The following is a 15,319-nucleotide window of genomic DNA, read 5'->3' as shown; positions in this document are numbered from 1 at the left end:
CTAAGAATGTGTCTTTTCAGTTTGTTCTTCTAACCACAAAACAATGCTGCCACTGAGATTAAATTACTGTTGAATCAGAATCTACATCTAACCATTATGTTGTAGTAACTGCAGAACAGTTATTTTTGCTAAGGCTAACATTAGTTGTGTTTTGGATTGTTTGGTCAAAATGTTATGGTGACATTGCATTCACAATAATCTCAAATTCATAATGTAAGTGAGATACACAGTTCTAACCCAGTTGTATGTGTTCTGAATCTGTTTTCTAACAAGGGCATATTTTTTTGGAGTTAAATCCTCCTTCATGTGTTCTAAAAGTCTAACTGATCTTAGCTTAGAGGATTGTAACATGTTCTTATGCTATCTGTGTATCCAATTATAGGTCCACATTACCCATAAGGGAAGCCACTTAAGGGTGCAAACAACTCTTAAAAACACTGTGGTAACAGATGCACATGTATTCTGGCTGCTGCAGAATTCCTTTTGGTGAAAGAAAATATTAACATGGGAAAGACTAATGAGTCTTCTGTTACAGAATTTGTCCTACTGGGGCTTTCTGGCTACCCAGAGCTTGAGGCCATTTATTTCTTGCTGGTGCTATTTATGTACCTGGTGATCCTGCTGGGAAATGGAATCATCATCATTGTGTCTGTGACTCTCACCTGCACACCCCCATGTACTTTTTCCTCAGTAACTTATCATTCTTGGATATTTGCTACACCAGTTCTTCTATTCCCTTATTTCTCAGCAGGTTCTTAGCTTCAAAGAAAACCATTTCCTTCTCTGGGTGTGGAGTGCAAATGTTTCTCTCCTTTGCTATGGGAGCCACAGAGTGTGTCCTTCTAAGCATGATGGCATTTGACCGCTATGTGGCCATCTGTAACCCTCTGAGATACCCCGTCATTATGAGCAAGAATTCGTATGTGCCTATGGCTGCTGGGTCCTGGATTGCAGGGGATGTCAATTCTGTGTTGCAAATGTCTCTTGCCATGAAGCTTCCTTTCTGTGGGGATAATGTCATTAATCATTTTACTTGTGAAATCTTGGCTGTCTTAAAATTAGCCTGTGCTGATATCTCCATAAATGTTATTAGCATGGTTGTTGCTAATATGATTTTTCTTGTGGTTCCAGTACTTTTCATTTTTGTTTCCTATGTTTTCATTCTCTCCACCATCCTGAGGATTCCTTCTGCAGAGGGAAGGCATAAAGCCTTTTCCACCTGCTCTGCCCACCTCACAGTGGTGATTATATTCTATGGAACCATCCTCTTCATGTATGCAAAACTCAAGGCTAAAGACTTCTCTGGTGCAGACAAAGGACAAGTCACAGACAAAATCATCTCTCTCTTCTATGGTGTCGGTGACTCCTATGCTCAACCCCCTCATCTATAGTTTGAGGAACAAAGATGTGAAGGCAGCTGTGAAGAATATACTCTGTCGGAAATGCTCCTCAGAGGAAATGTGAATGTTGCTTTTTAAAAAAACAATTCATTTACTCTGAATGCAGGACTAGTTCTCACCTGGAGTTCCAAAGTAAATGTAAGGGTTGGTAGTATCATTAATTCTTGAAATTCTCATTTTTCTGTTCCTAGCATCTAAATGTGAGAGAAATCTGGGGCCTATATTCTTCATGACTGGCTTAAAGAAAAAAAGGGAAAGAAATCTATGGGTAAAAGGATTCTCATCCAAACCACCCACCTTCACAGAATTTATTATAGTTTAACTCTGGGATGATGAATTCTGTAATCTTATGTGAACAGAAGTACCTTGTAACTAGTTTAACTTCTTATCCTCTATTTGCATCAGTTTTCTAGTCTCATATCTTTCTTAGGAAGGTAAAGTAGAAAGTGCCTTGTTAAGTGTCAGAGTGCTATATAAACTCAACATTAAATAATTCATAACAGGGTAGTGTTTGACCTTAGAGAGGAATGACCACTTTTGGCTATGTATACATTATAGGCAAGAGTAGAAAAAAATGATGCTATTTTTCCTAGGGCTGATATCCTTTTGGCTGCAATCTGGCAAGCATACTTCTGTGCAGAGCTATCTGAGGCAATGTGAGGCTTAGTGCAGATGCCCCATCTGATGGGGAAATTTGGTCTATCTTGTGTTTCAACAGATGAGCAGTGACATCTTTGAATGAAAATGATGATTACTGTTAAGTGACATAAAAATTACTTAGTTTCTAGAGACTGTGGTTGTCCACTTCTCTTGAGAACATTGTGATAATGGGTTTAGAGTGTCACAGATTAGGTATTTCTACAGTTACATGAATTTCCTGTAGAATATGAGCTTTCCATTCATTCACTGAGTCATCTCTTCCTTAATTCAATTATTCAATCAACCAGTATCTACTGAATATCTGTTTTGTTTCAGGCATTATGCTACCTATTGGCAATACCAAAACAACTAAACAACATGGAAACAAAAACAAAAACATGACCAAGGGGTACACAGTCTTGTGGAATATAGACTGACATGAATTTGGGATGAAATATTAAAGAATATTCACAGCTTTTCCGTCTCCACTATCTTCTAAGCTGGATCCTTTGTTTGTATTCATAGTATGTTGGGTCTTTATTGGGCTTAAAGAGTATGGGTAGAATAGGACATTCCAAGAAGTCAGATCTCTGATATCCCTAACCCTCTAGCTAGCTCTGCTTTTGTCTGTTTTAATATGCTCTGAGGTTCCACGTAATATTTTATTTGGAAAAAAAATAAAAGTTGCTAGGAAAAGTTTTAAAACCACTAAGGTGGACTATAGAATACAGTAAGCATTATAAGAAAGAGACTGATGCTTTTGGATTGGTGTTTTAGAAGGATCACTTTGGCACTAATTCCCAGGGCAGTTTCACATTTCTTGGCCAGCCACTAGCCCTTACCTTGTTTTCCTTCCTGTAGGTTTCAGATTACTGAGACCTACCCAGTTCCTTGGAGTTTTAATTCCCATCCTGATTGGTTATGGAACAAGTTTTCTCAAATAACTTTCATGATCCTTTCACTTAAAGTTTTACTTTAACTAACAGAGGCAACAGAGAAGAAAAAGTAACATGAATGACAACATTCCACAGGTGTAGAAAAACTTCCAGGCTTTACCAGAGTTAGCTCTGATATAAGGATAGAAGAATACTGACTATATATATTTACCTCTGCCTCTTTCCCAGGGCTTGTAGTCCTTTTTCCTTAGTGGAAGATCTTCCCAGCACCTAAGTCTGAGAAAAAATGCCTCTAATCATGTACTAAAGTCTATTTTGCTTTGTTTGAGAATGGTATTGTTTAAATACTTCATGTGGTACAGAGGACCAATTTGACTCCTGAATGCAAGCTTCTTCCTTCATTCTTTCCTTATATTTCTCTTCCTTTCTTGGTTTTAAACTTCACTAGGTACTTACTGTATGTTTTTATGTCACTGACTAATCCCTATACTCTGTAGTATTTTCCCTTCAACTGTTCAGTATTCACATTGTTCTACGTGTATTCATTTGTGTTTACAAATATATTCATGTATGAAAATGTAAGGAACATTTATAAGGCAACCTGGAGTCACATAGTATGGCCTTAGACAATCTCTGAATTCAACCATTCTCTGAGTTTTATAATTATTAATATCCAACTTCAACAGATTGCTTGGTCAGTGTGAGGTGACTATACAATGCAATCCTTTATGTGAAAATGTTTGAAAATTTTAAAGTACTAGAGAAATGGGAAATATTATGAATTATTTTTATTCATTGATTTCTCAATAGCAGGGACTAGATCCTGCATCACTGTGAACTTCCCTCTGAGAACTGCTTTTGCTGCATCCCATCAGTTTTGTAAGGTTGTGTTTTCATTGTCATTTGTCTTGAGGTATTTTCTGATTTCTTCTTTGGTTTAATTGTTGACCCATTGTTTTTTTAGTAGCATGTTATTTAGTCTCCATATATTCATTTTTTCCAATTTTTCTTTCTGTGGTTGATTTCTAGTTTCATACTGTTGTGGTCAGAATAGATGCTTGAAATAAATTTCTGTTCTCTTAAATTTGTTGAGACTTGTTTTCTGTTCTAGTGTGTTGTCCATGCACACTTGAAAAGAATGTGTATTCTGTTTTTTTTTTTTTTTTGGAGTAGTGTCCTATAGATGTCAATTAAGTCCATCTGATCTATTGTGTCTTTTAGGATCTCTGCTGTTTTCTTGATTTTCTGCCTAGAAGATCTGTCCATTTATGTCCATGGGGTGTTAAAGTCTCCTACTGTTATTGTATTCCTGTCCATTACTCCCTTTGTGTCTGTTAGTATTTGTTTTAGGTGCTCCTATATTGGGTATATGTATGTAATGAGTGTAATATCCTCTTGTATTGATCCCTTTATCATTATATAGTGTACTTTGTCTTTCATTATGGACTTTGTTTTAAAGTTTATTTTGTCTGATATGAGTATTTCTACCTTTGCTTTCTTGTCATTTCCATTTCCATAAAATATCTTTTTCCATCCCCTCACTTTCAATCTGTGTGTGTCCTTTGCCCTAAGGTGAGTCTCTTGTAGGCAGCATATTGTAGGTTCTTGTTTTTTCTATCCAGTCTTCCACCCTATGTCTTTTGATCCCAGCATTTAGTCCAATGCCATTGAAAGTAATTATTGATAGATATGTACTTATTGCCATTTTAAACCTTGTTTTCCAGTTAATTTTGTAGTTCTTCTTTGTTTATTTTTTCTTCTTTTTGTTTTTCCTTTTGTGGTTTGATGGTTTTCTTTTGTATTATGCTTGAGTTCCTTTTTTTTTAATTTGTTTTTTGTGAATCTATTGTATGATTTGTGGTTACCCTAGTTTTCAAGTGGTTCAAGTTAACCCATAACTATATCTACTTGCTTCAGAATAATAGTAATATAAATTCAAACACATTCTAAAAGATCTACATTTTTTTACTCCCCTCCCCCAAATTTTGTGATTTTGATGTCCTATTTTACATGTTCATGTTCATCCTGTTGCTGTTAATTGTAGTTATTATCGCTTTTACAAAATTTTTTTGATTTTTAAAAATCTATGTACTAGATTATTAGAGTGATCTTTAGTCCTTTTGTATATTTGCCTTTTCTACTGTGATTTTCCCTTTCCTATAGACTCTTGCTTCTTTTCTATTTAGAGAGGACCTTATAATATTTCTTTTAGGTTGTGTTTAGTATTACTGTAATCTTTTAATTTTTGCTTGTCTGAGAAATCCTTTATCTCTCCTCATATTCCAAATTATAATTTTGCTGCATAGAGTATCCTAGAGTGCAGGTTTTTCCCTTTCAGGACTTTGAATATATTATGCCACTCCCTTCTGGCCTGAAAAGTTTCTGCAGAGAAATCAGCTGATAGCCTTATGGGGGTTCTCTTGTAACTGACTCTTTGTTTTTCTCTTGCTACCTTTAACATCCTGTCTTTATCTTTAACTTTTGCCATTTTAATTAATTATGATATGTCTTGAAGTGGGTTTGTTTGGGTTCATCTTGTTTGGGACCCTCAGTGATTCCTTCACCTGGTTATATGTTTCATTTTTTAGATTTGGAAAGTTTTCAGCCATAATTTCTTCAAATACATTTTCAATCCCCTTCTCTCTTTCTTCTCCTTCTGGAACCCATTATGCTTTGGTTGGCACACTTTATATTATTTCATAGATCTTATATGTTGCTTTTTTTTTTTTTTTTTTTTTAATTTGTCTGCTGTTGTGACTGGGTGATTTCCATTATTCTGTCTTCCAGATCACTTGTTCATTTTGCATTAGTTTGTCTTCTATTCATTGCTTATAGATTGGTTTTTATTTCAACAATTGAATTGTCTAATTTTGATTGGTTCCTCTGTATAGTTTCTCATTCCTTGTTACAGTGATCTGCATTTCTATTGATAATCTTTCTTAAGTCCTTTAGCATTTTTTTTTTTTTAACTTCCGTTTTGAACTCAGGATCTAGTAGGCTGTTGAGGTCTGGTTCATTATGTGTTCTTTCAAGGGATTTCTCTTGTTCTTTTAATTGGGAGTAGTTCCTCTGCTTTTTCATTCCACTTAACTATCTCTGTCTCCATGAATTTAGGAGAAACAGTAATCTACTGTGGTCTTGAAGGGGTGTTTTTATGTGTGAGCATCCCTATGTAGACTATGTGAGTCCAGTATTTTTGGTGCAAAGGCTGTTTGTGGTATGGGTGCTAGCCATGCTTTTTCTCAGAGTGTGCTGGATGTTATCCCCTTGATAGAGGGGGTATGATTGGTATTGTGGTGTCCAGAGCCTGCACTGGATGTTGGGCAGCACCTCCTCTTTGCTTCATGGCTGTCACAGCCTTGTTGGAGGTGGAGTCTGCTCCCCAGTTATTAGAGTAAAAGCCTTGAGGGTCTGGTTCTTTAAGGCTCTGTTGCCCTTAAGTGTGTGCTCTGTCCCAAAGGAGGTGAGCACTGAAGCAAGTGAGGCCCTGTTTGGTCACAGTGAGCCTATGCACTGCTGATGCAGATGTTTAGAAGCAGCCTGAGGTCATGGCCCTTTCTTTCTTGTGTTTGACCCTGACGTAGTGCTAGGTGGTTCGGGGGACAGAGTGCTGTGGCTGTAGGAATCAAGATAGTTGTGTTGCCTCCTGGGGCCTGGGCTGTCTCTGTGGCAGTGTTCTCTCAGGACCCGTCCTCCTCAGGTCTGGCTCCAAGCTGGGTATGGTGTGGGTGGAACTGGAGTGCCCCTGCCAGGAAATGAGCCACTGGGTACTCCTTTCCAGGGGCTGTCTGACAGATTCTGTGATGCCACCCGGTGTGAGCACCAACAACATCTACTGCTGCCAGACCCACCCATGGTCTGCCCTTGCTTTGTGCACGCTGACAATGGGCTCTGAGATTCAGCCTGGACCATACCTCAGGCCCTTCAGGCTCTCTCCTTGCAGCTAGACCGAGTCCTCTCCCAGGGCTGGTTCGCCCGATATTCAGTGCCTAGCCACCAAGCATACCAGCAGCCCTTCCTGACTTGAGTGTTGGGCTGGGAAGTGCAGTGAGGTGGCAGCTGTCAGCAAAGGTCTCTCTCTTCTCTGATTGCTAGCAAGCCAACGTCTCCTACCCAGTTATGTGCGGATCTTTCTTGTAGCTTTGGTTGTATAAGAGATCTTCTGCCAGTTTCCAGTTGGTTTTCTGTGAGAGTTGTTCCACATGTAGAAGTATGGGATTGGCCAAAAAGGTTGTTTGGGTTTTTGCGTAAGATGTTAGGGAAAAACCCGAACGACCTTTTTGGCCAACCCAATATTTTTGATGTGTTTGTGTGGGGAGGTGAGCTCCACATCTTCCTACTCCACCATCTTGATCCTCCCTGAGTGGGGCTAGATCCTTTATATATTCTGTGTCCCACTATAGCCTAGTAATAAACCACAGTTTCTATAAATGCTTTTAGGTCTAAAAGGAGCCCACTAAATAGGATACTTGTTGTTTATTTGATTGATTTATTGATATTGACTATTGAACTGAATATAGAATATACCAGTGGAGAGATGCATTTATCATGCTAAGGTGAATGAAAAGATAAAATAATTGAAAATAAAGTCACAGACAAAAATATAATATTTCTATTGCAAAAATGAGAGAGTCACTCCTATTAAATAGAAGAAGTGAATTTTTCTTACTGCCAGGTGTAACTTGATTTTATGTGCTACTTGGAAGAGTTTATGATACTTCTGAGAAGAAAAACATTCAAAAGTGATGTTCAAGACATATTTTTTCACTACAAGACCCAAACCCTCAGGGTGTGGAGTCAATACATTTTACTAAGGAATGGAAAAGTAAAAAGACAAATAGGCTTTGCATCTTGCTTTTGAGTAGTGTTCCATCCCATGGCAGAAATGGGGGTAATGAAACAGTTATACACTGTGATAAAACCTATTATAAAACTAAAAACAGTAAAATCACAGAAAAAAATCTTCCACGAGTAAATAATAAACATTTTACCTGGGTTTGAAGGATAAGTAATATTTCTCCAAGTGGAAAGTAGAGGACAGATATCCCAGGTGAAGAGCACAGTAGAACAACATTTTCAAAGGAAAATAGGGACTTGATCCATGAGGCATGTTGAAAGGATGAAAGGAATCAGAACAAGGCTTAGGTGCTTTATTTAATGAGGGTAGAGGGAGTGTATTTTAACCATGAATAAATAATTAGAAGGGCTAATAAGATATACCCAATATAAGGATTTTGTGAATTGAGAATTAAGACTTCCTTATACTCCCACGTAGTTGAATCTCTTAAAGTCTTGCTTGGCTCCTGCTTGACACTTATTCTTAGAAGAGAGACACACTGCTCTGGTTTTCCTGTAATATTCTTTGGAAAAAAGCTCCTCATGAGTGTGTTAAGTGCAAGAGAGGATTCTTCTGCCCAATTCTACTTACAGCCATGCTCATCCTGGGTTTAAGAAACTTAAGCTGCTATTAATGGATATGGACCAATAGAGAATAATTAGCCTTTTCCTTGGTCATACAAAAGAACATATCTAATGTGTGCACAAATGGCATAGATTATTTTTATAAATCCACACATATTGCTGCCCTTATTAGAGAAAAAAATATGGTAGTTTCAAATGAAGGCAAGGATTTCTGGATTGTCAGATTTCTTTTAAATTGCTCTACTGTGTCTTGCCTAACAAAATTCTTTCTGTGTGGAATGAAAATGCATCATTTATCCACAGATACGGATTTGTAAAAAACCCTAGATATCAGCTCTTGTGTTTCAGACTTTTTGGTGGGACACACATGATAAAGAAAGGCTCTTTAGTCTTCTAAAACAGACCTCAGTGATATCAAGGGGCAAGGACCTGAGCTAAAGCGACTATTACTGGCCTTTGGTCAATGAAATATGCTACTAACACCAGGATAAGAATGTTATTTAAAATTTTATTGATAGCATAATCTGTGGATGACCATATAACGTGATTTGCATGCAGTGATCCAAGTTTATGCTGGTTGTCCTAGTATAATTGTTAAAAATACCCTGTTTCAGTCTCAGAAGTATCGTAGTTTGGATAAGAGATATTGTGGCCCTTGTCACAGAGTAGAGTTGCTCAGAAATACTGTTTTGCAATTTCTACCAGTCTGGGAAGTTAGTGGATTCTAAGGGCTTCTTTTCTTTTCTTTTTTTAAAAAAAATTTATTGGAGTATAGTTGATTTACAATGTTGTGTTACTTTCTGCTGCACAGCAAAGTGAATCAGTTATAAATATACATATATCCACTCTTTTTTTAGATTCTTTTCCCATATAGGTCATTAGGGCTTCTTTCTTAGTGAGATGCTAATGAAATATTTATACTTTCTTAGACATGCACTGTTGTGTTTAGACCTTTTCCTTTCATGCTACATTCCTCCAAAATTATCTTTTGGTCAAAACAAACAGAACATAATATAATCTCATAACGATGTTTGTGGGAAAGTCAAGATTTTTCATATAAAATATAGGATCAGCTTATATATTTCTACAGAAAAAGCTGCTGGGGTTATGACTGGGATTATATTGATTCTAAAGATAAATTTGGGGAGAATTAATTTAACAATGCTATGTAAATTCATCAATATGCTATATCTATCCACTTATTTTGGTCTTAAATTCTCCCAGAAAGTTTTGTAGTTTTGGTGTAGAGGTCTTATTCCTCCTAAATAAATTCAGTTTATTCTTTAGTATTTTGGGTGCTATTTTACCTTTATTTTTTTTTAATTTATTTTTTTATTTTTAAATTTATTTATTTATGGCTGTGTTGGGTCTTCATTTCTGTGCGAGGGCTTTCTCTAGTTGTGGCAAGTGGGGGCCACTCTTCATCGCGGTGCACGGGCCTTTCACTGTCGTGGCCTCTCTTGTTGCGGAGCACAGGCTCCAGACGCGCAGGCTCAGTAGTTGTGGCTCACGGGCCTAGTTGCTCCGCGGCATGTGGGATCTTCCCAGACCAGGGCTCGAACCCGTGTCTCCTGCATTAGCAGGCAGATTCTCAACCACTGTGCCACCAGGGAAGCCCCTTGGGTGCTATTTTAAATGGACTTAAGCTCTCATTGTTTGGGGTCTTTTGTGGTTCCATACAAATTTTAGAATTTTTTTTCTATTTCTGTTAAAAATGCCATTGGAATCTGATAGGGATTGCATTCAATCTTGTAGATTGCTTTGGATAGTATGAACATTTTAACAATATAAATTTTTCCAAACCATGGGCCCGGAATATCTTTACATTTATTTGTGTCTTCTTCAATTTTTTTCGTCAATGTCTTATAGTTTTCAGTGTGCCAGTCTTTCACTTCCTTGGTCAAATTTATTTCAATGTATTTTATTTTTTTGATGCAGTTGTAAATGGGATTGTTTTCTTACTTTCTCTTTCTGATAGTTCATTGTTAGTGCATAGAAACACAACTGATTTTTCTACACTATTGATTTTGTGTCCTGCAACTTTTTGAATTTGTTTATTCTAACATTTTTCTTGGTGAAGTCTTTAGGGTTTTCTATGTATAATATCATGTTGTCTTCAAATAGAGACAATTTTACTTCTTTCCAATTTGGATGCCTTTTATTTCTTTTTCTTGCCTAGTTGCTCTAACTAGGACTTCCAGTACTATGTGGAATAAAAGTGGCAAAGTGGACATCTTTGTCTTGTTCCTGATCTTAAAGAAAAAGCTTTAGCTTTTCACCATTGGGTAAGGTGTTAGCTATGGGCTTGTCACACATGGCCTTTATTATATTGAGGTATGTTTCCTCTATACACACTTTGTTGAGAGTTTTTATCATAAATTGATATTGAATTTTGTCTAATGCTTTTTCTTCATATATTGAGATCGTCATATGAATTTATACTTCATTTTGTTAATGTGGTATGTCATATTGATTGATTTGCAGATGTTGAACCATCCTTGCACCCTGGAATAAATCCCACTTGAACATGGTATATGATTCTTTTAACATATTACTGAATTCAGTTAGCAAATATTTTGTTGAGGATTTTGCCTATTTTGTATTTCAGTGATTTCTGATGTTATCTTTATTGCCTTTCTTTCTGGTATACCAATTACATGTGTGTTACGCCTTTTGATTTGGTCTCCAGTTCCTTGATTCTTTTTTCTAAGCCTTTAAATCTTGGATTTTAAAATACTTTTTAATGGAATGTTTGACATGTAACATTGTGACAATTTAACGTGTGCAGCGTGTTACTTTGATACATTTATATATTGTAAAGAGATTGTTGTTGTAGCACTATTTATCAGATTACATAATTACAATAAATACAATATATTATTGTATATATTTACTATACTGAGCATAAGATTCTATGGCTTATTTACTACTCCCTACAGGTTTTTATACTTCACACTATTCATCTTATCTCCCCACCCATTATCTCCTGATAACGACCATTTTATTCTGTTTTTCACAAATTTGATTTTTTTAAGATTCCACATATAAATGATATCATACAGGGCTTGTTTTTCTCTTTCTGACTTATCTCACTTAGCATAATGTGCTCAAGGTCCATCTGTGCTGTCACAAATGGCAGAATATCCTTCATTCACAGGGCTGAATAATATTCCATGGTGTATATATGTCTGTTTTTAACTCATTCAACCATTGATGGACATTTGGGTTGTTTCCATATTTTGGCTATTATGAATAATGCTGTGATAAATAGGAGTGCATAAATCTCTGCAGAATCCTATTTTCATTTCTTTTGTATATACACCCAGAAGTGGAATTGCAGGATTGCATGGTAGATCTATTTTTAATTTTTTGAGGAACCTCTGTATTGTTTTCCATAGTGGTTGGACCACTTACATTTTGACCAACAGTGTATAAGGTTTCCTTTTCACTACATCCTTGCCAGCACCTGTTGTCTACTGTCTTCTTGATGATAGCCATTCTAACAGGTGTCAGATCACAATATTCCCAGGTCTGGTTGCTGGAAGATTGTTGTTTTCTTTTTTGAGGTACCGGATGATTGTGATATTTTCATAGTGTTTGATGAAAGTCCTCATGCCTCTGCATTTAAAGTAGGAAACACCTTTGTTATTTAGATAAGGCTTTGTTTATTCTGATTATAATTGTTCCACAGTTGGTAAATAGGAGCCTTTCTTTTGTTTTCAGAAGGTGGCACTATAGCACAAGTTTTTGGTTTCTGTTACCAGAGCTGACTGGCCACTAGGAATAGGCCTGAGTACATAAAAAAATGCTGCTGGAGAAACAAAACAAACAATAAAGGAGGTGGTGGCAGCGTTGGGTGGCGGAAGGTATGTTCTTAGTACTTGGTGCTTTGTGTGTGTCCATGGTCCCGCAGGGGAATCCTTAATGGGGGAGATCCCAGAGGTTCCTGGGAGGATCTCTTGCCAGAATCCCTGGACACACATCCCTTCAGCTCTATTTGTCTGCCTTCTTCCTTCTCCATTCCCTCCCACCAGTCACTGTGGTTTCTCCTCAGGGAGCGATGGGTCCCTTCACCTGCAGCCTGCATGGTGGGGGCAGTCTCCCACTCACCGTCTTCACCTTCCACCTCCTCTGCCAGAAAGGTCTTGCTGGCTCAGTGCCATTCCAGTCACTGCTGCCTCTGCTATTGCCTCTTCTGGCACCACTCCCCTGGCTCTACAGCCTCCTCTGAGGTTTAATCCACCCACTTCCACATGTAGAGATGGATGGATCTCTTGGGTGTCTTGGTGGGCTGTGTGGAGGTGCTTTTGTTTGTTTATGGATATCCAATTAGTTGTAAATTGAAGGGGAGAGAAAAAAGGAATGATTCACGGTGCCCTGATGTTGACATTACTCCAGGTCTTGGATTGTTTATCATCTCCATTCTGTTTTTGAACCCATTCAGGGAATTTTAAATTTCTGATATACTTTTCAGTTCTAGACTTCCATTTGTTTCTTTTGATACTTATTTCTCCAGTGAGAGTTGGTATCTTTTCCTTCCTTGTGAATATTTTTTCCTTTACTTTATCTAAATAGTTATATTACTTGCTTTATAATCCTTTCTGCTAATTTCAACATTTGGGGTATCTCAGGGTTGGTTTCCATTGATTGCATTTTTATCTTGAGAGTGTGTCACATATTTTTGATTCTTTTTATGTTGAGTAATTTTGGATTGTATCCTGGACAATGTGATATTATGGAGACTCTGAATTCCATTAAATTCCTCTGGCTAGCTTTAATATGTTGGTTTTGTCATGAACCTGGTTTGACTCAAACTGCAAACTAGGTCTTTTCGTTAACAGTTCATATCTTAGTTCAGGAATTTTTTTTTTTTTTCATCTTTAGATGAGTTGTACATACATGGCACAGGAGTCAATCAGAGAACTGGATCAAGATGTTAACAGAATTTGATGCTTCCTCTTCTGTATCTCCCCTTTCTGGAATTTCCCCTTGCATTACAGTGGCTCTGTTTTCCCAGAACACTGCTGACTCGTCCAGAAGGAGTGCCAGTTTACTACCAGAGTGTATTCCCACTCTGTACAGTGCCTAGCTCAGCCTATAGCCATACAGATGCGCAACTCACACCAAAACATTACTTCTTCTGAGTAATTTTTTGGATATTTTATACAAACTTTATAGTTGTCATCGCTGAGATGCTTGAGTCTCATAGAAACTTATTCAGCCATAGTGAAGACAACAGAAATCAGAAGCATCCCCCCCTTCATATTTTATGACTAGAAGGTTTACACCTCTTCCTTTATCTGAGATGGCTCCCTGCCTAATTCATTAACTGATTATACTTACATTATTTCCTAATATATTTACATCAAAAACAAAGTAATGCTGATATTTGGGATGGAGAATATGCTACAATAAATAAGGAATTTGAAAATATCCTAAGGCCAGGGTTGAGCATACCATAACGGTTAAACAGTAAAGAAAAACTTAATAGTCAGATTTGAATGTATTATTGTCCTATTAAGGGTTAAGTGTGGCATTATTTGAAGCAGCTGGCTCATAGGAAGGCCTCATTACATTTTATTATTTTTCTTTTTTCTATCTGACTTTTTCGTCTCTATTTACCCCTTGTCTTCCCATGTCCATTCCCTCCTTGATCAGGTAAAATGAAAGCTGAACTCGAGAGTTTATTTCCTTTAGCCACCTCATCTTCTTTGATCACTTCCTGCTAGTACTTCCTCCTTTTCGTGCCTTTTTCAAATGTAACCACCCATGAATTCATGATTAGCTACCTTATTGTCCAAAACTGAGAGAACAAATGACGAAGATAAGTGATGGGATGAGAAGGAATATTTAAATAATGCATGCTGTGTACATAAAGTGTACTAGGTAAAAAAAATAACAAGGAGACTTATATATGCTATTTTAAAGTTCCTTTTAATTAATTAATAATGGTGGAAAGTGCAAAATATGATTGTCCCTCACTGTCTCATTCAGATACAGACACCTAGGAATCCTTGCTTAATTTCCTTATTTTCAAAAACCAGAGAGCAAATGAAGAAGGCAGTAGATGGAAGAGGCAGTATTATTTAATTAATGTATAATATATGCTATGTGGTGTGCTAGGTGTCATATATACACTATTTTTTTAAATGTTTTCATTAATTAATAATGATAGTGTTGATTTTGGGTTGATTTCTTCTCTCATTTATTCAACACTGTGTATGTGCTTGGTATAGGCTGGGGATTCATTATGGATATGACATTTTCCCTACTCTTAAGGATTATCTCCAGATAATTTTGTAAGGTAGATGAGAAAATTTAGGCTCGTATAAAGATCACATAGGTCATAAATGGCGGCCAAGACTTGAGCCCACTGTATATCTCTATTTCCTGTATTACTTTTAGAATACATTTGAGGAATAAGTTAAATATCAAGAGATATTTCAGGAGGACAAGAAAAACTGTGAGGAATTCTTAAATAGTGAAAAAAATGTTGTCTATTAGTTATGCTTCCATTTCTGTGAAGGAAGATCACAATTTTGATTCTGAATTTTGATTTTGAATCAGGGAAATCTTTCCATTTGTGCTGCAAACTGAATTTCTTTTGTGGCAAAACAAAACAAAACAACAATAAAAAAATCTTTATGTTCCAAGGAATTTTGACAACATTCTTATCAGCAGCATATGTGTGTAGTTAATTTAAAATCTGTTCTTAAAAATAAAACCTGAGTTTATAGTGCAGAATTTGAGCGAAAATATAAAATCAGAGGATCAGTGAGATCTTAAGAAGCACTACCATATATTACAACTCACTAGTTACTCAAAGCGAACATTTTTATGACCTCTTCAGTATATTCTAAGTCCTTTATCTTCCCTTGTTTTCCCCTACATTTAAAGATTAGGTTCTGTTTTACAAAAGTATTTGGAATTGTGGTTTGGGGGATGAAATAATATATAAAGTCC

The 15,319-nt window shown here is 36.7% G+C and overlaps 1 protein-coding gene across 1 annotated transcript; it reads left to right on the top strand.

Annotated features, from left to right (window-relative positions):
- Positions 1-504: 504 nt before the first annotated feature.
- LOC118896754 (olfactory receptor 13C7-like) lies at positions 505-1,464 on the top strand. Its single transcript, XM_036855037.1, is given in 3 exon segments — positions 505-643; positions 646-1,358; positions 1,360-1,464. Coding segments are annotated over 3 exon segments (957 nt in total).
- Positions 1,465-15,319: the final 13,855 nt, after the last annotated feature.

The sequence above is a fragment of the Balaenoptera musculus genome, chromosome 6 (genome assembly GCF_009873245.2).
Source record: "Balaenoptera musculus isolate JJ_BM4_2016_0621 chromosome 6, mBalMus1.pri.v3, whole genome shotgun sequence".
Lineage (NCBI taxonomy): Eukaryota > Metazoa > Chordata > Mammalia > Artiodactyla > Balaenopteridae > Balaenoptera > Balaenoptera musculus.
Note: the sequence above shows the minus strand (reverse complement) of the source record. Positions and strands in the feature narration are given on the sequence as shown.